Source organism: Dasypus novemcinctus, chromosome 12, assembly GCF_030445035.2.
Source record: "Dasypus novemcinctus isolate mDasNov1 chromosome 12, mDasNov1.1.hap2, whole genome shotgun sequence".
Taxonomy (NCBI): Eukaryota; Metazoa; Chordata; class Mammalia; order Cingulata; family Dasypodidae; genus Dasypus; species Dasypus novemcinctus.
Genome location: NC_080684.1, coordinates 92292273 through 92318443, shown reverse-complemented (window position 1 = coordinate 92318443; position 26171 = coordinate 92292273). Strand labels below are relative to the sequence as shown.

Genomic DNA, 26171 nt, shown 5'->3' with positions numbered 1-26171 from the left:
ATCCTTTTTTTCTGCCTTCCTTTTTTTTCATGGCATTTATTGCTATTTGAGATATTATATATTTTAACTATTTGTTTATCATCTGTCTGCCTCCACTAAATGTAGGTACCCTGAGGAACGGGATTTTCTTTTTTACCTGTCTAGTTCATGCTGCATACCTCGTGCACACAGCAGTGCCTGGTGGATAGTAGGCACTCAACAAACATTTGTTGAATAAACTTTAGCCTCCCCATGTCTTTCTGCAAATATCAAATAAAGAAATGGGTCATTATGAATGAGATACATTAAATTATAATTTTATCAGGCTTATAGGGGAGAATTCCAGGAATGTCAAAGAAAAACTTTACCCACACAGAAGTTCTTATTTTCAGACCCTCATTAACATGATAGATCAGAAAGAGGATTTGAAACCTTAATTAGTTCAATTGAGAGAAAAATATCCTGAGCAGCCCAACCCAGGCTCAAATTTATCTATTACTCTTCTTATCTTTGGTGCTAGAAGGTGATGTTTAGAAATACTTTGCCCTCTGCATTTGCCTTTGTCATCCAACAAAAATGTTAATGGTTGTCATCTGGTTTGTAGTAGTTACAATTATTTCTAAGTCCTATCTTTGTTTGAAAGTCTACAACTTTTTCTAATACTCTAACACTCTAAATGTGTTTCTCCACTCTTAATTTCTATGTGTTGAATAGCTCAATAATTTTTCCATTGCTTTAATTATCTTAATGACAATTAATTGGTGTCTCCTTAACTTGTCACGTCTCCCTATATTAGCTCTTTCAGCAATCTTTGGTTATTCATTTGCTGTACTTCTCCAATTAGATAGATATGTGTGTTAATATGTATAACCTCAAATTGTGCCAGTTTGACTTCTGTTCTTTTATCAAATATTAAGCACTTAATACATGCTAGGATTGTGGTAGGTCTAATAGCATTAAATAAGACAGACCCTTGACTCAAAAGCTTTAAGTCTGTTTGGTAAAATAGGAAATTAAATAATTAATTATAATATGTACATACAATGAGAGAGTATATAGGGGACCTAACTGAGTCTGGGAAGTGGGGTCAAAATGCATGAAGTTTGGTGACCCTGACATATTTTTTTTTAAACAAAAGAAAACTTTTTAAGCTATTTTTACATATATTAACATTCATCAATTTTAACAGTGCAGTTTGTTGAGTTTTGACAAATGTGTAGTCATGTAAGCACCACCACAATCAAGATCATTTCTATCACCTCAAGAGACTCGCATGTTCATCTGAGTCAGTCTCAACATCTTTTCCTATCCCCAGCTCCTGACAATGATTTATCTGATTTTTGTCACTATAGTTTATCTATTCTAGAATTTCATATAAATGTCCTCCTATAGAATGTAGTCTCTTGTATTTGGCTACTTCCAAATATCGTAATGCTTTTGAGATCCATCATCCATATATCAACAGCTTATTCCATTATATATATATATATATATATATTTTTAAGATTTATTTTTTATTTCTCTCCCCTTCCCCCCCCCCCCCCCAGTTTTCTGCTCTGTGTCCATTCGCTGTGTGTTCTTCTGTGACAGCTTCTATCCTTATCAGCGGCACCGGGAATCTGTGTTTCTTTTTGTTGTGTCATCTTGTTGTGTCAGCTCTCATGCGTGTGGTGCCATTCTTGGGCAGGCTGCACTTTCTTTAGTGCTGGGCAGCTCTCCTTACAGGACACACTCCTTGCGCATGGAGCTCCCCTACAGGGGGGATACCCCTACGTGGCATGGCACTCCTTGCGTGTATCAGCACTGCGCATGGGCCAGCTCCACACGGGTCAAGGAGGCCAGGGGTTTGAACCGTGGACCTCCCATGTGGTAGGCAGATGTCCTATCCATTGGGCCAATTCCACTTCCCTTATTCCAATATATTTTGCTGAGTGGTATTCCTTTGTACAGCTATGCAATGATTTCTTTGACCATTCACCAGGTGATGGACATTTGGATTGCTTCTTATTTGGGGCTATTGCAAATAAAGCTACAAGAACATTTATTTAAAGTCTGTGTTTTTGTGGGTTTTTTTTTGGGGGGGGGAGGTAAATACCTAAGGAATGGGACTACTGAATCACATAAGAAATTGCAAAATTGTTTTCTAAAGTGGCTGTAACATTTTGCATTCCCACCAGCAATGTGTGAAGTTCCAGTGGTTTCATATATGCATCATCTTTTGTAACAGTCTTTTTAATTCTAGCCATTCTAGTAGATATCAAAGGTTATCTCACTGCATTAGTCTGCCAAGAGGGTGCTGAAGCAAAGTACCAGAAACCTGTTGGCTTTTTTTTTTTTTTTGAGGTACCAGCATTGGGAATTGAACCTGGGACGTTGTATGTGGTAAGCCAGTGCTCAACTGCTGAGCCACATTGGCTCAGCTCCCCTGAGTTCATTCTTTCTTCATTTGTTTGCTTTTTTGTTTTTTAGGAGGCACTGAAGCCTGAACCCAGGTCCTCCCATTTGGGATGCAGTTGCTCAACCACTTGAGGCACAACTGCTCACCTGGTTGACTTTTTTAAAGATTTATTTTCTTTCTTTCTCCCTGCACCCTTGTTGTTTTTCACTTGCTTTGTCTGTTTGTCTTGTTTCTTTAGGAGGCACTGGGAGCTGAACCAGGACCTCTGATGAGGTAGGGAGGTGACTACTTGCTTGAGGCAACTCCACTCCCTGCTTTGCTGTGTCTATCATTATGTTTTTTCCTCCTCACGTCCCCTTGTTCCATTATCTTGTTGGTAGCTCCTTATCTTCATCGCAACTAGGGACCTCCCATGTGGTAGGTGGGAGCCCAGTTGCCTGAGCCGCATCTGCTTCCCTTGTTGACTCCTCCTCCCCCCTCCCCCCCCCCCCCGTTGACTTTTATAAAGGGCATTTAATTGTGGTAAAAGCTTACAGCCCCAAAGCTGTGGAAAGTCCAACTCAAGGCACCACAAGGGTGCTTTCTCTCCAAAGTCAGCTGCCACCTACTGCAGCAAGATGGTTGGTGCTCTCTGCCCTCTCCTTCCTCTCCAGGATTCCTCTTCCTCTTGAGCTTCCTGGGCCCAGGCTCTTGAGGCTTCATGCTTAAGTGATCTGTAGTCGTCTCTCTCCTGGCAGAGGACTTGTTTCTTTCTGGGCCTTCTCTATCAGTCTCCACCTTCTTTAGGTGTAACTTATGTTGAAAAATATTTGGAATATAATCCCAATTCCTCCTGGGCAACACCGCCAACATTTCTGGACTAAACCCCTTATTCCGAATTTTGTGGGTTTGCGTGGACCCGCGCTTCCCAAGTAGGGAAATGCTTTCAAGACCGAAACTCTGAATCTGGAGTGTTTAGGGGATTAAGAACGCAGCGGCGATTGGGACCTGACACCTAGCCCGCACGTGTGCCTCTGTTCTCGTTGCCCAGCAACCGTGGTCGATTGCTCGACGCGCCACTCGAGCGTCCGATCAATCCAGCGGAATTGAAACGCGGCGCTCCAAGCTGAGCCTTTCCCGCGCGACCCGCCCCACTCCGGCCCCGGACTCGCAACGCGCACGCGCGGAAGGGGCTGAGTTGGGGGAGGGACGAACTGGAACGCGGGCGGCGCTTGCGGGACGCTGTATGGGGAGGGGGAGAGGGGAGGTGCACGCACGAGGGCGGAGCGGCGGCGCCCGGAGTGGCTGAGGAGCCGGAAACGCGCCGGCGAGGGTGCGGCCTTGAGTAGGCAGCGGGCCGGGCGGGAAACGTTAGGCGAGCGGCCTACGGGGCGCGGGGGGGTGGCCGGGCGTCCGGGGAGGGCCCCGCGACCAGTTTTGCCCGGATGAGGAGCAAAGCGGAAGGGCAGGCGCGCGCGCCCCTCGCGCGGCAGGCAGGTGGGCTGCGCGCGGGCCCCGCCGGAAGGGGACGAGGGCGGTCCGGCTGGCGGGCACCCCGGCGGGCGGGCGGGGAGTTGACCGCCCTCGAGAGGCGGTGTTCGCAGCGCCCTGGCTCCCCGGTGGCGAGGGGACAGGGCTGCATTCTCTTCGACAGAAAGGTGATCACTGTCGTCTCCCCCAGGTTGGGCCGCCCCCCTCCCGAGGCTTCTGGAGGAAGGGCCCCGCGTGGCCCCCGGCATGCCTTATCCGGAAGCGGGGTGCGTGGCCGCCGGCCCTCGGAAGAAGTTGGGTGGCCCCGGGCGATCTCGGGGGCTAGTGGCCGCGGTTGTGCAGCATTTGTAAACCAGATGCGGTAGCACGTGACCTTGGAACGTAAACCCTGATGCAGGTTCCTCGCCGCCCGTGTGCTCTTTTCTCTGCCACTTGACCCCAAGCAGATGCATCACAGGTGAGTGAGTAGGTGGGTTCAGTGCTGGTGACATATTAGGAAAACAGCTCGCAAATGAGAGTTCAGGCTCGGTGCCTTTGTATTCGGTGCCACTGGGAAGGTTACAGGTGTGATTTGCAAATGGGTTGTGTCGAAGAGGAACAAGAAACCCAAAAACTAGCCCTGGGTTGAATGTGTTTTTATTCATCCTAATTTACTCTAAATGTGAATATCGTGCCAAATAGCCACAGGTTTATTTTTGGATCCACCTTTGAGTTATTCTGTCATTTCATAATACCTTTACCTTGCCTCCAAAGTGTGTTTTTAGCCTATCGCCATGCTTCACCTTGAATTTTGCTGGTTATCCTATGACCTCAGACCAAAGATGGTAGATTGGGAAAGTTTTCAATTATGCAGGCTTCATGCTAATGTTTAAAGAACTCTATAATACCACACCAGAAGCACGCCATAGAAATAGATATTTTTGGGTGTCCTCTCAGTCCCCTTTCATAGGTTGTATGTAGAATGAGGAAAATAAGAAATCATTGAAATTATTGAAACTCATTGCATTTTGCAAAGTGGCTGCATTTCATTTGGCTTTTTATATGTCATCCTAAGGAAAAGGTGTGAGATCAGCAAACTGGCAAATAGTTCACACATAGGAGTCAGTTAGAAACATACAAACTGTAGAACTATGAGGAAATGATTTTATGACAAGTGATTAGGGAAGAGCCTAGTAGCTTGGTCCGCAGTCTTTCTCCCAAAATTGCTTCTTGGAATCCCATATGAGAAAGGCAGTTAGAATTGTACTTAGAATGAGAATATATTAAGATCATTTTGTACAATTCTTCGTCTGCTTTCTTTGTGGAATACCAGTTACCTTTGCTTTATAGTTGCTGAAGTCATCACATTTTAGTGACTCACAACAAAGCAGAAATCTTGCGCCTCCGCCATTAAACTCTGGTTTGAGCTGGTTTGAGAAGGCCTGAGAGTCCACCTAGAAACACCATTTTGATCTTTATCTACAGTTTAGGCACATACATTAATACTCAGGAATTTTCAGAAATGGAAGTGGAAGTTACAGACTTTTAATACTATTTTAAAAAGTTACTGTAACCACTTTGCTATAAGTCAGGGACTGTACCAGCATTTTATGTCTGCAACTATAAAAAGTACAGGGAAAGTTTGTTTTGAACCAGCTCACACCCAGAAACTTTCAACATTAATGCAGCTGTGGTTTATTTAGGCTGCAGGGTGTTTTGTTTTGTTTTTTTTTTAATTGATAAGTAGCAGAATAAAATATGTTATTAAATGTGCTGTCATTCATAAGGTCTCATTTGCCATGTGCTTTCAGTTGTCTTTCTGGTAAGAATGATGAGCTTACATTGTTCCATCCGAAGAAATTAAGTAATTATTTCAGGTACTATGCGAGGTATTGTGCTAGGTAGGCATCATATGCTTTGTCACTGTCTGGAAACAGTTTTATCAGTTATCCAGCCAGGGGTACAGGTGAAGCCTGTGGACATTCAGTATAATGCAGGAGACAAGTTTATGTGGGCCTTTATAAAATAAAAATAAATAGATCTAATTTATTGAAACTGTATAAAAGGTAAAGCAGTTCCTTTTATTGTCTTCTTACTGTAGTTAAGAGTGTGGGTTTTAAAAATTAGATCTGGATTTAAATCCCAGCTCTGCCACTTACTAGTTTGGGGTCTTGGAAAAGTCTCTTAGCCTCTCTGAGACTCAGTGTCCTCATCTCTAAAATGGGATTAAGAATAATACCAAAAAAAAGACGACTATTATCTACCTCACAGTAGTTATAAGGACTGAGATTCTATGTAAATTACAGCTCATTGTCCAGCACATAGTGAGGGAACCAAGCCAAACTATTACTGTTTTCAGGGTGATTCGTGTCTGGTGTTAACTTGTTTTTGAGAATTAAAGACCTATTTAGGTTTGCTTTCACTGCTGAGGGGAGAATAGGTGGACTCGTGATTCTCCCTTCCCCTTCCTCTTCTCCATCGGTCTCGTCCTATACACACATAACATGTGCACACAAGAAGGATGTGAAAGTCAGTTTAAGGATTAGGGATCGTTAGAGATCTCCGTTGGCCAGCTTCTCAAAATTATGTTATTTATAAAATAGTGATCTCTAAATTTCTGATATGGGAACTAATACATAAACTCTCCATTATTGTCAGTTTCACTCTTATTCTTGTGAAGTTTTTAAGGGCAAGATGGATTGCATGGCAAAGATGATTCTCCGATTCTTCAACCTGCCAAAAATGGTGTGTAGATCTCAAAGTTTGGTGTATTTGAAAACTGTTGCCAGTATTTTGCAACATAATCTGTGCTCTTGCTCTTAATTGCTATGTGAATTGGGGCACATGACTTGCCCTTTTTGAACTTCAATTTTCTCATCAATTTAGAGTTGTGAAAATTTGAAGTAATTTTTAAAATAAAGTATCTAGAGAAGATTACATAATGAGCCTCATGGAGGATATTATTAAGATTATTGATACAGAATTTTCATAAAATGTTGATCCCTGGGGAAATATGGTGTTTCTTGATACAATTGATAATCTGATTCAGATCTAGTATTGCTTTAACTCCTCGTGAAAGAAATAGTAAAATTCTTAGAGTAGATTTTAAAAAAAAACTGCCAGGGAGCTGATGTAGCTCATTGGTTGAGTGGCTGCTTCCCATATATGAGATCCTGGATTCAGTCCATAGTACCTCCTAAAAAAATAAAAAACTGCCTATGAAATTGGTTTGAAATAATAAGCAAATTGGGGAAAATAAATATTGTGAAATGAAAAACTTGGGTGTATTAAAAACAAAAGAAACCTTCTAATTGCCATTGTGCTCTGAGGATTATAAGCTTTGATTTAGATAATGTTCATAGGGTTTAGACAAAGAGACCTAAGTTCAAATCCTAGTTCTAATACTTAATTAGCTGTATGACACTGACTGAGTTAATGTCTCCAAATTCCAGTTTCCTTATCAGTAGAACCAGTGTGACAATAGCTTTCTCAGAAAGCTGTTGTAAATATAAAAATGAAGTAATATTGGCTAAATCCTTATTTCCCAACCACCATTGTTTCAGGTTCTTAAAAACAGAGGCATTGAGATAATACTTTTGCATAATTAGTGATATGTGTTTTTTCTAGAATGAATGAAATGAACCTGAGCCCAGTGGGGATGGAGCAGCTGACTTCATCCTCTGTGAGCAATGCCATGCCAGTCTCAGGAAATCACCTGGGCTTGGCCGCCTCACCCACTCACAATGCCATCTCTGCCCCAGGTAAGTGGCTAGGGAGTAACTGCATTTCAACACTAATTGTACTATAAATTCTAAATATTGCCTGGAGGGTGTCAGCCCCTTTTAAGTATGGGAGGGAAAAGCCAAGAAGGCTGGACTGGCAGTTCCACATATGGTAGCATAATGGAAGAAAACACTTTTGTGTAGAGTATTAGAGTTTCTACTGGACAGAAGAAACAGTTTTTTTCTGATAGTCTTCTTGGACTGGTGGCCTGTCCAGAGGTATAATTGATTTAGTATTTTATCTAGGATTTAACCATTCATCTGGTTCACATCTTGGCACCCTGTCCTGGGTTGATGGAAGATAATCGGTTAAAGTTGTTCAAATAATGGTTCCCAGAGAGCAGAGGGCATAGAGCTTTATTTTTCACTAGATCTGAAACTAATTGCTACAACTGCATGATTTCCCTAGAATTATGGGGAAAGAGGGGGTGCCAGAAATGGAGCACTTCCCTCAGTGGAACTCCCCATGAGCCTCAGTACTCAGAAGAATAGTGTAGGGAATGCTCACTTTCCCCCATATCTGTTGTACATTCAAAATTGGTTTTTCTTCCAATTTTCTTTTCCTTTTAAAATGGAAAAGAAATGGGTAAACTATGGATTCTTACAACGATAAGCTATTGATTCTTAAGAATCTGTGGCATCGTAATGGACTTATCAAAAAGTGGGAATTAATATAGAAGAGTATTTAAAGGAATCTACAAATTGTATAAATAGTTCTCCATAGAGAATTACCTGCTTAATTAGTAAAATACAACGGGTAAAAAAGATTCATCTGAAGTAGGATCTCTTCTGTTCATTTCTTTTAAGTGTTCCCCAAAAATAATTTTTTTCCCCAAGATTATTAGTTGCTAGCCCATTTGATTTGTCTCTTAGGTGTTCCTTTTAGTGGACACTCTTGTTAAGGAGAAAGATCCTATTAAAAAAGTATTGGCACTAACAAAAAGATACAAATCAGCACTGCTCAAGTTGGTGAGCATTCATTATGATACTTAGAGTATTACATAAAGTAAGAGTCACTTCTACACTTTGCTTGTAAATAGACTCCACAGTGGATATAATTTAAGACTTAAAATTTTTTAAATGATGAAATATATGTGTAAAAAATATATGTACAGTTTTACATCTAATTTTAAACTAGATTATTTTTCCAATTTGAAGCATATCTGTCAGTTTTTTAAAAATGAAACATTATGACTATATAAAAGGAAAAATGTAAAGAAGGGAGTCGGTGTGGCTCAAGCAGTTGAGTGCTTCCCACATGGGATGTCCCAGGTTCGGATCCTGGTACCTCCTAAAAACAAAAAATAAACAACAAGCTAACAAACAAAAAAACCAACTCAGGAGCCAATGTGGCCCAGTGGTTGAGCACCCAACTTCCCACGTACAAGGTCCAGAGTTAAGTCTGTGACCCTGGAACATTAAAAAAAAAAAAAAAAAAAAAAAAAAGATTAAAAAAAATCCACAATACCACCATTCACACCAAGCCTGTGAACATTTTGGTATGCTTCCTCCCATTCTTCCTTACATAATTTGTTTTCTTAATCTTTTTAACCTAGGTTATTAATTGTAAAATAAATGTTTTGATACTTAAGAGCAGTACAGATAACTGGAGGATCAATGTGGCATTTTAAAACTAATGTGGGAACTAACTTTAGGATTAGGATTAATTTATTTAGTCCTGATTATGGGTATCTGCACAACACTCCCTATTTGGGGATGAAAAGACTACTTTTTAATGTGAAGTACTAGGTGAGATTTTTGCCTATATGCAAAAACTTTTCTAAGAGTTTAGCCAGTGCTTATAGAGGGAATGCTCAAAGATTTGTTTTCTTTACATTTTTTTTTTAATAGGCTTGCCAGTGGCAATTCCCAACCTCGGTCCGTCCCTAAGCTCTCTGCCTTCTGCTTTGTCTCTGATGCTCCCAATGGGTATTGGGGATCGAGGGGTGATGTGTGGGTTACCTGAAAGAAACTATACCCTACCTCCACCACCTTACCCTCACCTGGAGAGCAGTTATTTCAGAACCATTCTACCTGGTAAGTATTATATTATCATTATTTGGATGTTAGGGGGGAATAAAGGATAGAGCTAACTTTTAAGTTGTTGGAAACTTGAATAACACTTTTTTCTGTTCATCACTATTAGATATTAATTTCTGTGGGGGGGGGGACTTTTGTTTATGTACTTCTTAGAATGTGTGGGATAGTATGTTTTATTATATCAGTTTGGCTAAACTTACTTTCTTGATAGCATATAAGTAACTTTTTTTTCTTTCCCCTCCACTATCTCCTTGGTTCTATTTTTATAGTATTGTGATTATAGTACCTACCAACCACCTATCCTGCTACAGTGTCATTGTTAGGATAAAATAAAGCTTATTGATTCTGCTATGAAAGTATTATATATTCTCATTTCAGAAAATTGAGCAAGTAAGGACAGAGGGGAACCAGTCAGCCCACTGTCCATCTTTTTAGTGCACTCCTGTCCAATTAACACCAAACTTTTTCTCTATTTAATTATGTATCTTTCACTAACGCTTTCCTATTTTTACATATTTTTTCCCCTGTTGCTACATGCTTTTCATAATTACCCTTTTTAATGATGCATTGCATGAATGGATATTCCTTAGTTTATGAATCTTTATTGTTGGACATTTGGTTTTATCAGTTTCTTGTTTATCACCAATGTAACTAATGCTCTTTTGAACATCTTTGTGCCCAATATTTACAAAATGTATTTTATAGATTACCATAATGGGATTCTTTTGCAAGATGGTATGGAACTTTTTTGAAGTTCTTAATATTGCCAGATTACTTTCCCAAGGGGTTTTGGTAACTTATACCCCACATTGGCATTGTAGCAAATACCTTTTCACCACATCTTCACAATCATGAATGCTATTTTTTTTTTGTTTTGATAATGTAGGTACAATTGTGACTTGTTTTGAATAGAGTCTAATGTATCATAATACTTTAATAGTTTAAAACTTAATTATACTTAAGCTTTTCATAGTGGAAGATCTTTTTCTTTTAAATCATTTTACTTTACAATTATTTCTAGTAGAACTAATTTTAACACCTTGGAACTGGGGGAGTATAACCATGTATATATTAAATTATTAGTTTTCAGTTGACTTCAAAGGAATATCATTGATTTTTTTTTTTAGAATTTCTGAATCTCACAGTAGAAACTCAAGATATATGTGTGTTGCCATTTATAAAATATATGCTATATATAGATAGATAGTTATATTAGGAAAATAGTTTCTAGCATTTAGCATTCTTTGTATTAACCAGTGTACCCCCAAATCCTTGATAATCTCATCTTTTTCTTTTCTCAGGTATTTTATCTTATTTAGCTGACAGACCACCTCCTCAGTATATCCACCCCAACTCTATCAATGTTGATGGTAATACAGCATTATCTATCGCCAATAACCCTTCAGCACTAGATCCCTATCAGTCCAATGGAAATGTTGGATTAGAACCAGGCATTGTTTCCATAGACTCGCGCTCTGTGAACACACATGGTGCCCAGAGTCTTCATCCCAGTGATGGTGCATTGGACACAGCAATCACTATGGAGAACGTTTCTAGGGTTACCAGCCCAATCTCTACAGATGGGATGGCAGAGGAACTTACAATGGACGGTGTTGCAGGCGAGCATTCCCAAATTCCAAACGGCTCCCGAAGTCATGAATCTCTGTCTGTGGATTCTGTGAGCAACAGCCTTACAGCAGACACTGTAGGCCATGGTGGTGTGATGCCTATTCATGGGAATGGCCTGGAGCTCCCTGTGGTCATGGAGACAGACCACATTGCAAATCGGGTAAACGGGATGTCTGACAGTGCCCTCAGTGACTCCATCCACACCGTGGCCATGAGCACCAACTCTGTAAGCGTGGCACTCTCTACCTCACACAACCTCGCCTCCCTAGAATCTGTTTCCCTTCATGAAGTTGGCCTCAGCCTAGAACCTGTTGCTGTCTCCTCCATCACCCAGGAGGTTGCTATGGGGACAGGCCATGTTGATGTGTCTTCAGACAGTCTTTCTTTTGTACCACCTTCACTGCAAATGGAAGACTCCAATTCAAACAAGGAAAATATGGCAACCTTGTTTACAATTTGTGAGTGTGCTTGGCTTTTTCCTTTTGGAAATTTGGGTAGTAAATTTCATCATCACGAACAAATTTAGCCACCAAGTTAGACATAGATTAGGGAAGTATAAAAAGTAACTAGATGTTAGAATTTTTCTTTGTTTTTTCATTCTTTATTTTAATGTGGTGCCTTTACTTCAACTTCTAATACAAGTGATAATACAGACATTTCATTGGTTCTTAATGCATTCTCCTGAAGTAAGGAAACAAATTGTCATTTCTGTATTTTACACCTAACTTAGCCCAGCAATATTTAAGGCACTTGCCAAGGTTTCAAAATTGGAAAATTAAACATAGGAGTAAACTTCAGTAAGGTATTCTGTGTGGTATGGTTTTTGCTTTTTCAACATGACAAAAAAATGTGGTAGGTCATTGTTTTTTAAAATTTCCTTAGAATAATGTAGGTGGATATATAAACATACTTTTTAAATTTTTTTCTGAGATTCCATTCCTGTAGTTAAGCATGTAAAAGTTCCTTTTATGGGACAACAGAAACAAAAAGCGGTGTGAAAACAGTTGAGTTCTTTGTGTCCCTGCATGCTTTGTTCATGCAGAAGACCTGTTGGGATGCTTCTTATAAGCCAGCCTCTGGATGCTAGGATAAAGTATCCTACAGGAGACAGTACATGGCCTTTAAGGAGGTATAAACAGGCAAGTAAATAGGCTGTTGCAAAACAGTATGATCAGTACAAAGATGGGGGTAGTTGCAGAGTGCTAAAGGAGCCTGAGGGGGACCATCTAACTAGGTGGAAAGGGTTGAGGTAGCCTTAACAATAGAGGTGTAATGTACATGCTAGCACAGACCTGAAAGACAATGATGTAGGCAGTTGAGAACAAAGAACAGTGTCCCAGACAGGAGTTGGCACCTGTAAGTGCCTACAACTAAAAGAATTGTGTATGGTTCAGAATGGCTGAAATGTAAAATGGAACAAGGAGAGAGGGGTCCTGTGATGAGAAAGAAATAAGAGCCAGAACTCAAAAGGTCTTTCTTCTAAGACCGGTCAAGGGGAAGGAGTGAGGGTTGGGCCTTGGAATGGGAGTGGTTGCTGCAATGTAAGGTAAAATGATTTAGAGGCAAGTAGACAGGTTAAGAAGATGATGGAATAATTTAAATCAAAAGGTAGTGATTTTCCAGCCTAGAGTAGAGGTAATAAGAATGGGAGATGTCGGTGAATTTATGAGATATTTATAAAAACTCATTAGAGCTTATTGATTGGGTGAAGTAGGGGAGAGGGGTTAAGAAGAAAATCCTGGTTTCTGGCACTGGGAGCTAGCTAGATAGTGGTACCATATGTTAGGATAGTGAGTGTTATGGCAGTAGCTTATTTTTGTTTGCAGAGGTGGTGATGAGTCTAGTTTTAGACATGTGGATTGCAGAGTCTGTGAGATAGGAGAGATGACTAATGAGAAGTTGGATCTGGATCTCAGAGAGACCTACTTGGAAATATTTAGGGATTGTCAGCATTCAGATGTTAATAGTGGCAATGGAAGTGGTTGAATCTTCTAGGAAGAGAGATGAGAAGAGGGCCAGGGATAGGAGCTTGAGATAAACAGCTGCAGAAGAGCTTATAAAGGAGATTGAGCAGGAGTGGCAGACAAGGAGGAAGCCCAGGACAGTGCCACAGAAGCCAAGCAGTGGTGGGATCATTTCTGTTTATTTATAAGTTTTTAATATTTTGATCCAGGAATGTAATTAATATAGGTACTTTCTTGATTTAGTAGAAGACAAGAGGTGGCCTAATTAAGTGCCAACTGATTTTAAGCAGGTAAGCTGAATCTTCTGTTTGTTTTTTTTTTTTTTGGTTTTTTTTTTGAGGTGCCAGGGATTGAATCTGAACTTTCTATGAGGGAAGCTGCCGCTCACCACTGAGCCACATCGGCTCCTCTGAGTTGTTTTTGTTTTTGTTTTTTTCATTTGTTTGCTTGCTTGTTTTTAGGAGGCACCAGGGACCAAACCTGGGACCTCCCATGTGGGAAGCAGGAACTCAACTGCTTGAGTCACATCTGCTCCCCTAAGTATGTTTTTAATGAGATAGAATTCATGTAACACATTTTAAAGTGTACACTTCAGTGGTTTTTAGCATAATCAAAAGGTTGTGCAACTATCACCACTATCAAATTCCAAAACATTTTCATCACCCCCAAAAGAAACTGTAGCAGTCACTCTGTGCTCCGGAAATCACCAATATACTTTTTTTTTCTGTGGATTTGCATGTTCTGGACATTTCATAAAAGCGAAATCATACAATATTTGGCCTTTTTGCTTCTGGCTTCTTAATGTAATGTTTTCAAGGTTCATCTATGTTGCAGTGTATGTCAGCACTTAATTTCTTTTTATGGTTGAATAATATTCCATTGTATGGATATGCTGTATATTTTTATCCATTTGATCATTTAATGGCCATTTGGGTTGGGTTGTTTTCACATTTTGGCTGTTATGAATAATGCTACTAGGAACATTTGTCTACAAGTTTTTGTAGGAACATAAGTTTTCGTTTCTCTTGGGTATGTGTCTAGGAGTAGAATTGCTCTGTTTAACTTTTGAAGTACTGCTAAGCTGCTTTCCAAAGCAGCTGTACCCTTTTACATTCCCACCAGCAGTATATGAGGGCCCCAGTTTCTCTACACCCTTCCAACATTTGTTTCATTTTTTTTTTTAATTGTTGCCATCCCAGTTGGTTTGGTTTATTTGCCTTTTCCTTATGAGTAATATTGAACATCATTTCATTTGCTTATTAGCCATTTGTATATCTTTGGAGAAATTTCTAAGCATTTTTTTTTTCTAAGTGCTTTTACATTATGAAGTTAGATTCTTATTTGTTTGGAGGCAATTACCTTTTTGAAATTCAAAGAATTTTTAATCAAGTAGTATTTGAAGTAATTTATTACTTAGTAAGCCTTAGTAAGACAACCAATTGATTTTTTTTTTAACATTTCATGAAATCTTTAATGAAATTGGGGGAGGAACACGAGCAGAGTGGAGGGCGATAGGGACAGACTTCGGACAAAGGAGATGAGCGGTAGGCTGGGTGGGGTGGGGGGGCCTCTCCTTCCCTGTAGCAACCCTCCCCCAATCATCCCACTGATGGGGGAGGGAAGTGGGGAGGCAGAGCCATAAATATGTCCAGGCTTTTGAAGAGGCCAGGGAGGGAGGGAGGTGGCTGCGATCTCAGAGAGGGGGCAAGGGCAGGCCTGGCCGTGGGGACCCTGGGGTATCCCCATGCTTGTGGCCGTGCTTGCAGAAGTAGGCAGTAGCTATGCTGGATGTAGGCTTGCACCAGGTTGCTCACCTTCTCAGCATTGATCTCCCTACTTTTGCTGTGGCAGATGTGGAGGCAGGTGGGACGGGGAATCACTGCCAGACCCCCAGGGCCACCAGCCTACAGTAATTGATGTTTTATGCCCTCCTTAGTGTGACAGTATATTGATGTTTATGCCATTTAAGTAGAAATTTCTAATAAATTGCTTAGGAGAAAAAGACACTTAGATGACTGGGCTGTTTCTGAGGTTTACATACTCACTGATTTCATGAATGAGTTTGGAACGTTTGAACATGATCATTGACGAAAAGTTTCGTTGAGTACTACTTAAAAGAGAAGTAGGAAAGTATAAAAGAATAGCGCATAGAGATCAATATATGAAGGCATCATCCTCTCTGACAATGCAAAAAGAAAGACCCTATGGGCAATAAGAAAAAGAATTTTAAGCAGGTGTCTTCAAGAAGATGATTCCACCTCTCCAAAAGAGCAGGATATATTCAAAACCTGGCCCACCAGTTTGATTATAGTAAAGTGAAAGAGAACAACAGTGAAGCAGAAGAGAACAATGGTTCTGCTGGCTCTGACTCCATTGTCCCATAATGCCCTCTGTATTTCAGCTCTGCATGCCTCAGCCTTTCAATGAGCTTCTTATAGTGGAATTGGAATCTTTTGGATGTTAGGATATCACATCTTAAGATATTCCTTATCTACTTAATGTAGGAAATAATGTAGTTGATTGAGGTAATGTGGGTTTTTTAAAATCAGTCTTTCTGTTATGTACTGAGTAGGAATCTTGTCCTGTTGAATGAAAAGAAAAAGTATTTTGTCTGAAGAGAGATGAGTGGATATATATTTTAGTGTAAGAAAGTTGTTCTTTGATCAGTATCTCTACTAGAATCTTGTTTCTTACTGCTCACAGTTTAGTAATTAACATTTAAACTTTAAACAGCAGGTGGGAATTTGGCCTGCTAGCTCTAAACTCATCTGTGTCTCTCACTTTTCCTGTCCTCAGGGTGCACTCTCTGTGATCGAGCCTATCCCTCAGACTGCCCTGATCATGGACCAGTGACTTTTGTTCCTGACACTCCAATAGAGAGCAGAGCGAGGCTTTCTCTCCCAAAGCAGCTGGTACTCCGCCCGTCAATTGTGGGAGCAGAAGTTGGTAAGAACCTTGAAACCATAAAACCCTACCAAGTCTCTTCCTCTGTGGAGGGTAGAGTTGTAAAAGTGATGTTGTATAAGGTAATGATTATTTGGTTGATGCAGCTGTCAATTCATGGCTTAAGATTTATCCTTTGTCTTCTGGTGGTGATAGCAGTAAATCAAGTTGAAAACTTTATGGGAAACCTCCCCCTTCTTAGAATCAGAGTTGAATAGAGGAGAGTTATGGCCAGAGTCTTTGAAAACTTGAGTTTTTTTCTCAGCTGTACCACCCAGTAATACTCCTTTATTGTGACAAAACATTCCTTGAAACTTAGTTTCTTTTGGAGAAATATAGAAAATTGACTATTCATAATCTTTTATCACAAGAGAGATTTAGATTGAATGTTTACAAATTGCCTAGTACGTCTTAAAAAAAAAGGAATAAGGAATATTGATTGCCACAGTACATTTACTCATATTTGAATACAGCACGGCTTCTGAATTACCGTGCCATTCTTTGAAAATATGAAACTAGATTCATTCTTCTTTCAGCTGTAGCTTGGGCATGAGTCATTTGAGAGCACTAAACAGCTTAGATAATACAGAACAGTACTTTAAGCACAAAAGATTTTAGAAGTTTGATTTATTTTATAGTAATTGCTCTATACTTTCATAGTAGAATAATCTTTATTCTTTTTATACATTAACTCCAAAGTAACTTTATTTCAGGGTCCTGATTAGGTTAGGAATTAGGTGCAGGAATATATGATACTGCTTTTTATTCTGCATTTCTTCTAAGCCCCATTTAATCTGTTCACTAATTTTATGTATTTACATGATAGTAGCCTCGGACTTAGTGGCCTGCCCCTCAGGAACACTGGAATTTTAGGAGTTTAGGTGCACCAAAAATAAGATCATTTGCACTGGTTAGGATCTCTCTTTTCTGTATCTTACCAGTTGTTTAAACCCCTGGTTGTGTGGTTGGTGTCCTCCCACTTGATAGGTGTGTGGACTGGAGAAACCATTCCTGTGCGGACTTGCTTTGGGCCTCTAATTGGCCAACAGAGTCATTCCATGGAAGTAGCAGATTGGACAGACAAGGCAGTTAACCATATCTGGAAGGTCAGTGTTTATGAAACTTTTCTGTGACTTTTGACTGTTTTTTATTATGATGAAGTAGTTAAAAGTGAATTTAGCCAGAACTGAATACAGTGCCATTCACCCATCAATCATTTATTTAGTATTACATCCTTTCTATTCTTGTGTGACCATTTGTAACACACAGCAAAACAGCAGCTGTTGGATATTCAGCATAAACTCTTTTTTTTTTTTTAAGATGTATTTATTTATTTCTCTCTCCTCCCCCCAACCCCAGTTGTCTGTTCTCTGTGTCTGTTTGCTGCATCTTGTTTCTTTGTCCGCTTCTGTTTTTGTTAGCGGCATGGGAATCTGTGTCTCTTTTGTTGTGTCATCTTGTTGTGTTAGCTCTCTGTGTGGGCAGCACCATTCCTGGGCAGGCTGCACTTTCTTTCGCACTGGACGGCTCTCCTTACGGCACACTCCTTGCGCATGGGGCTCCCCTACGCAGGACACACCACTGTGTGGCAGGGCACTCCTTGCGCGCATCAGCACTGCACATGGGCCAGCTCCACAGGGGTCAAGGAGGCCTGGGGTTTGAACCGCGGACCTCCCATGTGGTAGACGGATGCCCTAACCACTGGGTCAAGTCCGTTCCCCCAGCATAAACTCTTGTAGCCTCCATTTCGTAAGATAACTCATTGATTCTGCATTGTATTTACTTATGGAGCTGAAGTCATGATTTACTTATATGAAAATCTTATTTTGTAATCAGCTAAAAATTGCTTAAATACTTAGCTTGGGAAATAATTGTAGAATAGAACCTAAGAATATTTCTCTAGTTTTCTAATGGAACGGGCTAGAAATGCAAGGTTTTGACATGAACAGATTCCTATAACTTTTTTTTATGTGGAATCTTAGTCAATGGGTTGGGAATGATGCTTGCAGAATTGAAGTGAGGGGCAAATGGATCTTGAGAGACTTGGAAGGTAAAGGTGTCATTGGCACTGGGACTTTCATTTTGATATCCAAAATGGAAACATAGAAAAATGCTAGGTCCAATTGGAAAAATAACTAGAAAGATGGTTCTCTGCCCTTAATATTCAGTCATTCAAGCCTAGTATGTGATAAGTGCTGAAGACAAGCAGACTGGTCTTTTGTCTTTTCTTGTCAAGCCAGAATGTTAAAAATAGAGAACATAGTCATCCTATACACTGAGCAAAACCTGTAGGCTTCTGATGGTCTCTATTTTATTGCTGGAAATGGGGAGAGGGACTCATGAAATGACAAGCATAGGGAAAAGGTAAACTTTATTTGCACACTGACAAGAAAAGGTGGTATCTCTGCAAAATAAATGAGACGATTGCCTAAATTTAGTAGCACTTTGTATCATTTTCAGTTCATTTGACATTTATATTTATCTTCTGCTGGCAGATTTACCACAGTGGGGTCCTAGAGTTCTGCGTCATAACAACAGATGAAAATGAGTGCAATTGGATGATGTTTGTGCGCAAAGCCAGGTAAGAGTAGCCTTGGTCTGAGGAAATAGTTAGCATTAAGATGTTTTTCAAACAGAAAGCTTTGCATAAAGTAGGGGGAAAGAATTGAATAATCCAGATTACAGTGATACCTGGGTATATTATGGCCTAAGGCTTTTCAATGTCTTCATCCTAGTAGTAGTTGACTAATGTTGATTATAAGTCAAAACACAGGAAACTGCCCTTTCTTTTTAAACAGTTTATTCAACTTACCAATGAAATAGGAAATGATGTGGTCACCATTGATTCTCAAAGAGGGGCCCCTCTCTTTCTCCTCACTTTTAGTCATTTCCCCAGTGTTGTTAGAGCTAATTTCTATTCCGCTCTCTATCTTTGTGTGTGTCATATATGACTATTTTAAATTCTTTCTTTTAAGACTTCATTTTATTTAATCTTTTTGCATCCCATGACAAACTCTAGTGTTCTGGCTATAAAAAGTGATCAACTAATATACTGAGTAAGAATTTTTTTTTTCTGTACTTGTTCCTCCTAATAGGTAGGACAGGGAATTACAGAAATGACCTAAAATAAAAAGTTATAACTAAGCTTTCTCGTAGGATTTTGCTCTTTTATGGGATATGATATATTTAGTATTTGTTCCAAATTCATAAGTTTATTCTATTAAATGTAAAAACTTAGGAACCGGGAAGAGCAGAATTTGGTGGCTTATCCCCATGATGGGAAAATCTACTTCTGTACTTCACAAGATATCCCTCCTGAAAATGAACTGCTTTTTTATTATAGCCGGGATTATGCTCAGCAGATTGGTAAGTTCATGTGTGAACTGTTTGTCATGAATCTAGCATAGTAAAAGCACTTAGAACTGTTTGTTTATTTATTTATTTATTTATTTTTAGATTTTTTTAAATTTATTTATTCCCCTCCCCTCCCCTCCCCTCCCCTCCCCTCCCCTCCCCTCCCCCGGTTGTCTGTTTTCTGTGTCCTTTTGCTGCGTCTTGTTTCTTTGTCCGCTTCTGTTGTCAGTGGCACGGGAAGTGTGGGCGGCGCCATTCCTGGGCAGGCTGCACTTTCTTTCGTACTGGGCGGCTCTCCTTACGGGTGCGCTCCTTGCGCGTGGGGCGGCACTCCTTTGCGCGCATCAGCACTGCGCATGGGCCAGCTCCACACGGGTCAAGGAGGCCCGGGGTTTGAACCTTGGACCTCCCATGTGGTAGACGGACGCCCTAACCACTGGGCCAAAGTCCGTTTCCAGAACTGTTTATTTTTTATAATGATTTGCATGTTACCTGAAGCAAAGTCACATCCCTCATTTATTTATATAAAAGCAAGATATTAACTCTACGTTCGAGGTGTTAAAATCTGTGAGATCCTTCATCAACTGAATGTTAATAGCCAAGCAATATTGAAACTTCCATGCTGGGACTTTGGAGAATTTGAAGTTCTTGAGGTGACTTTTTGAGCCAGTTCCATTGATATTTAAGTTCATGAAGAATAGCAAAGCCTCTTGAAATTGATTTAACTTGCAGACGCTTTCTCTTTTTACTGTGTCATGATGATAAGTGGTGTTTTGAGAGTTTGCCTCTGCTTACAAAATCTAAAGGTTTTTGCTTTAGGAAAGATGCCTTATAATCTGATATTTTTACCAAGTGCTCTTATGTGCCTGCCACTATTATGGATGGTGGAAATAGAACACTGAACATTTCAGTATTACAGGTAGTAGACAAGCTGGACATTTTGGTAAAAGTGAGAATTGTGAGTAGTAGTTATTAATATCAAGGGAAAGTTTTAAAATATTGTAATTATCAGGAGCCATGGAGTAAATTTTTTTTTTATAAGGTGTTCCTGAACACCCAGACGTGCACCTCTGCAACTGTGGCAAGGAGTGCAATTCCTATACAGAGTTCAAAGCCCATCTGACCAGCCATATCCATAACCATCTTCCCAGCCAGGGCCATGGCAGTAGCCATGGGCCAAGCCACAGCAAAGAAAGGAAGTGGAAGTGCTCTATGTGCCCCCAAGCCTTCATCTCTCCTTCCAAACTTCATGTCCACTTTATGGGTCACATGGGCATGAAGCCCCACAAGTGTGATTTCTGTAGCAAGGCTTTCAGTGATCCCAGCAACCTGCGGACTCACCTCAAGATACATACTGGTAAGTTGTGTTGGGTTATCAAAATGAAATTTTTGCAACAATTAGAAATTGCTTCACAAAGGCTTTGCAGAGAGGTATTGGTGTTGTAGGTAGAATTGAGATTATGTCAGAGAACAAATCCAGCTGGCTGTCAGGCAGGATCTCATTGAGTAGTAGAACATTAATGGGATAACTGGTTCCTCAGAGGGATTTTTTTCTCATTTATTAAGTTTCTCCACTTTCCAGGTAACACCTGCATAGTTTGAAGGTGCGTGGGAAAATGCAGATAATCAGGAAGTTGACCAGTGTGTTTGGATTTACAGGGACTCCTATAGAATCAGGATAAATATAAATACCTGAGCCTCCCAGGGTGGACCAGGTAGAGCTCAGTGGTTCTCATGTATGAGATCCCAGGTACCTCCTAAAAAAAACAACTCTAAGGTTCCCAGTAGAGCTCACCCCTTGTCACAAGTCTTTCCCCAGCAGCCAGAATAGTGCCTGTCATGTTGTATGTAGGCTCTCAGTAAATGTATCTTGAATGAATAAATGCCTCAGGAATGAAGGGCTTCAGGCCTACCATAGACACTTGAATCGCTTCAGCTCATTGAGTATATGCTGTGCACCAGGCCTCATGCTAGGCTGTGGGGATGTAAAAATAGATGTAGATCGCCTCTGCCTCTAAGGAGAGTCTGGGGACTGAGATAGTCCCACATTTTCTCTGTCATCTATTCAGGTGGGCCACTTTATACGAATGGCTTGTTGCCACTGTGTGTTGACCTTTACTAGGTTCATGTAAACTTTCAGGAATCAACAAACTACCATCTGTGTTTATAAATAAAGTTTTTTGGAACACAGGCACACCCTCTTGTTTACATATTGTCTATGGCTGCTTTTGTGGTAAGTCCTAACTAGGACCTTATGTCCAATATTGAGTATCTGGTCTTTGAGAAAAAGTATGCCATCCCCTGACTTAGAGTAATCTTTATTTTTTAGTTCTTAGAAGGACTTTATTTCATCTCTGGTTCATAAGATCATACATATAATAAAGAGAAATGAAAGTGTAAAACATAGCTTGTAACTATGTGAAAATAGTTTTGCCAGTATATGTCCTAGAATTGATGAGTTTTTGTATTTTATTAATGTATGTATCAGTTATAAACATTAAAAATGTATATATTTAGGTAAGAAATACTAGGAGGTTAGATTTTTTAGCTTCACTGGTTTTAGTTGCAGAACATAAATTCAGTGGCTTGAATGGTTCTAGGTAGACAGCCTTTGAAAGTGAAGTGCCAATCAGTTCTGCTTTATTTCTGCTTCTGCCACGTCCCCATATGTGTGCCTGTTAGTCTTAAGACTGCTTCACAGTGTCATAATTTGGGGTGAATGTGTCTGTAGGTCAGAAGAACTACAGATGCACTTTGTGTGACAAGTCTTTCACCCAGAAGGCTCATCTGGAGTCCCACATGGTGATCCACACAGGCGAGAAGAATCTCAAGTGTGATTACTGTGACAAGTTGTTTATGCGGAGGCAGGACCTCAAGCAGCATGTGCTCATCCACACGCAGTAAGTGGACCTGCAGCCAAGCCTGCCAGCAGCGGCTTGCAGCTGTCTGTTTCCTGCCTTGGTGCTGTGATAGAGCCTCCTGTGTTCCACGTAGTCATGTCCCCACCTTCTCTTTTCAGGAGGCCAGATGTCCCCAATTTCTGCAGCTTTTCCTCATATCTCCTAATTGCAAATTTGGTACCCTGAAGTGAACAATGTATTCCAGATAAGATCTGTTCAGTGTATAGTAAAATGGAGTTATTATTTTCCTTAACCTGACTCTTAATTCCTTCAAATGATATCTAAATTTGTTCTTGCTTTTTGTAGCCACTTCCCAACATAATGTGATATAAATTGAGATTAGTTGTATAACTCTCTCTGTATGGGATGAGAATTGGTTCTGTCAGGTATTGACCAGTGAAAACTTAGTTTTCCTCAAACTATTTTTGATTGAGACTTTAGGCTTCATATGGAGATCACTGGTAAAATTGTCAGATGTTTGTATTTTTACTTTGGGGCATTTCAAAGTGGATATAGTAGCATTGACATTCGTTCTTTTAATCTGCTCAAAAAAAAAAAATCTGCAGCCCCACAGTCAAATGCAGGAGTTCCTCTCCTGCAGTGTTTTCCTGAGCATGTAAGGGTGTGGCTGAGTATAAGAGTGTGGCTGAGTTGGAATCTGCCTTTCCTCTGAGAGAGACCTTGAGAGGAAGTGCTTACTCTTAGGTCTCCTCAGCCCCATCGCTTAGATATCATCTTTGTAATTTATATCTCCAGCCCCATAGGGCTCTCCTTCACTCGGCATCCCTAATGCTTTCGACATCCAGTAGGCAACTCAAACCTAACATGCCCAAAACTTGGCTTTTACTATTACTCACAAATTTGATTTTCCCCTAGTCAATGACCCTACTCTTCACCCCACTATGGAGTCATCCTTTCATTCCTTTACTCATTTAACACAATCACCTAATCCAAACCACCAGCATGTCATATACAGACTACTTGAATAACCTTCCAGATGCCTTCCTTGCTCGTGCTCTTCTCTCTCCTCATCCACCTCGCAGCACAAATACACACGACTGGTACACACACAAAAACATACTGTGTCTGTAGAGGCCAGAGTGATCCATCTAAAACGGAAGTCAGGTCGTGTCTTCCACTCATAATTCTCCAGTGGCTTCCTGTCATGTGGATTAGAAGCCCCAGATCTTACCATGGCCTAGAAGTCTCTTTGTGATATGGTGATGGTACTTGCTACCTTTCCCACTTTGCTTTTTACCACTTTTCCATCATAATTCTCCAGTGGCTTCCTGTCACATGTGGATTAGAAGCCCCAGACCTTACCAGGGCCTAGAAGTCTCTTTGTGATATGGTGATGGTACTTGCTACCTTTCCCACTTTGTTTTTTTACCGCTTTTCTTCTCATACTCTGCTTTAGCCCCCCTTGCTAAATTTTGGACATACTAAACACTCGAGTCTCAGGGCCTTTGCATTGTATTGCCCCTGTCTAGAACGTCTTCCCTTCAGATACCTGCAAGTCTTTCTCCTTCACTTCATTCTGGTTTCTGCTCAAATATCATCTCTTCACAGCCTCTCTTGACCTGCAACAGCATTTGCTTTTTCTTTTCCTTTTTTTTTTTTTTTTTTGATGTGCATTTGCTTTTTAATTGGTCTTTAAACTATACAAAAGTTTTATGATTTTTCTGTATGATGTATCATAAAAAAGGCTGATTTTAGAAGGGTAAAGGTGCTCTGACAAGGGCCTGAGATTGTGAAGAATAAGTGCATGTCTCAGTTGTCGTTTGCACCAAATGTTTTTCTATGTGTCCCTTGTAGAGAACGCCAGATCAAGTGTCCCAAGTGTGATAAGCTGTTCTTGAGAACAAATCATTTAAAGAAGCATCTCAACTCTCACGAAGGAAAACGGGATTATGTCTGTGAAAAATGTACAAAGGCTTATCTAACCAAATATCATCTCACCCGCCACCTGAAAACCTGCAAAGGGCCCACCTCCAGTTCATCAGCTCAGGAGGAGGAAGAGGAGGATGAGTCGGAGGAGGAGGATTTGGTAGACTCCGTGGGGACTGAAGACTGTAGGATTAACAGTGCTGTGTACTCGGCTGATGAGTCTCTCTCTGCACATAAATGAGGAAAAGAAACTATTCTGGATGGAAAAATGCAAAAGGAAGAAACACAGATAACTGTTATCCACTACAGTGGATTTTTATATAAAATGATTGCTTATTTCCTTCCATTCAATAGTCAAAACAGACTAAATGGAATGGATAAAGCACTTATAGTAAAAGTATCCTATTGAAAACACTTAAACAGGTTAAGAAAAGAGAGCATGTTTCCTAGTTTTAAGTTGTTTGGGGAGGACAGTGTCAACTTTTGAGGTTTATTCCTTATTTGCATGATAGTCTGGGAGATGAATTTATACCCGAGTCAAAGCTGCCTTCTAGGTAAACAAGTCATACTTAGAATTCCTGCATTATGCCTTTCTTCTCTCAGCCCTGTGACTGAGTACTGTAAATCTGGCCCCTGCCTACCAGCCATCCCAGTTGTTGATTGTGTTTGGGTGTTTTATGCAGGGTATTTTGACTCACACTCAATGCCAGAACCGATTGGAACACAGCTGTAAGCTTCTTTTAACCACAGCTAACACTTGACTTAGCCTTTCCTGGCTCCTGAGCTTGGCTATAGTTCATTCATCACCAAAGTTCATGGGAATTTTAGGGTATATCTTGTTTCCCAGATTTCTAGGAGCCAAATTTAGAGAGCAGGTAAGCATTGGGCAGTGATAGGATAAAAGGAGAGACACCTGGGCCACTGCCCAAGAAACTAGCTTTGAAGGAAGCAAGGGTAGTCACCTGTTCTTGATACTTGGAAAACTTTGTAGGTTCTGACATGTGTGTGTCTCCAGTAAAGTGCCCAAACGCTCATACAGCAGGGACTTGGAGGTAGCTGTAGGGAGCCCAAATAACACCTGCTAGATTATCTCCTGACAGCAGATGGGTCCATGCCATCCATGACAAAGTGGTACCCCAGCTCCTGGAAGGGGTTGGAAGAGAATGTTCTATTTTCATTTGGCTTAATCCATGAAAAGTTTCAAGATACCATTGAAATGTTGCCTGCTTTCAGACCAACGTGACTCCAGACACATTGATGCATTTGCAGGTTAGGTCCCCCCATTTGTCCCCACAATGATGGATCTCATTGGTTAAGCATGGTGGGTGCCAACTGATTTGGAGGGTAAAGGCTAGTAGCTGATTACATGGGCCTTTTTTCAGATCCTAGTTAATTCATCCCCTCACTTGGTCTTTGTGTCTCTTGTGCATATCCAGCTTTCAGCAAGTAGATACATCCTGAAGTTGACAGGGCTGGTGGAACATGCTTCCTTGCTCTAAGGCACAACCTCTGGGCTGGAGCAGAGAGGACTCTGGTGGGAAGGTTTTGCTGCTAATGTATTTATGGAATGAATGTATTTCATTCAAATCTGTATTCCTCTAGGGAGGATTAAAATAAAAACTTTTTTAAAATAAAGAATTCTTACAATCTTGTTTTGTAGAAGAAGAAGAATGAATCTTAGAAAATTAGGTACAACTTGAATTTCTCAGGTTAGGGAGAAAGCATTGCCCAAGTATTGTAGCTTTGAGACCATATTCTAATGTGTTTCCATGTGGCAGTGCTTAGACCACCTTTTCTGTGTTTTCAGCTCTTCTGACCCTTTTTAAGATAGTGCCTTGGCTTTGCC

At 40.4% G+C, this 26171-nt stretch overlaps 1 protein-coding gene across 4 annotated transcripts; it reads left to right on the top strand.

Annotated features, from left to right (window-relative positions):
- Window positions 1-3412: 3412 nt before the first annotated feature.
- Window positions 3413-25960, top strand: PRDM4 (PR/SET domain 4). Of its 4 annotated transcripts, none has more exons than XM_012520561.4 (12): window positions 3413-3689; window positions 4038-4304; window positions 7454-7587; window positions 9460-9645; window positions 10950-11735; window positions 16038-16187; window positions 17172-17290; window positions 18680-18765; window positions 19423-19550; window positions 20581-20895; window positions 22270-22438; window positions 24254-25960. In XM_012520561.4, the coding sequence occupies exons 2-12, from the start codon at window positions 4294-4296 to the stop codon at window positions 24564-24566; spliced, it is 2397 nt and encodes a 798-aa protein (XP_012376015.1). In that variant the 5' UTR covers window positions 3413-3689; window positions 4038-4293; the 3' UTR covers window positions 24567-25960. The 4 variants fall into 4 exon arrangements, with proteins under 4 accessions (XP_012376015.1, XP_058164659.1, XP_004480865.1 ...); XM_004480808.5 differs by having other exon boundaries at window positions 3643-3853; XM_058308676.2 differs by lacking the exon at window positions 20581-20895 and having other exon boundaries at window positions 3568-3689.
- The last annotated feature ends 211 nt before the right edge of the window (window positions 25961-26171 follow it).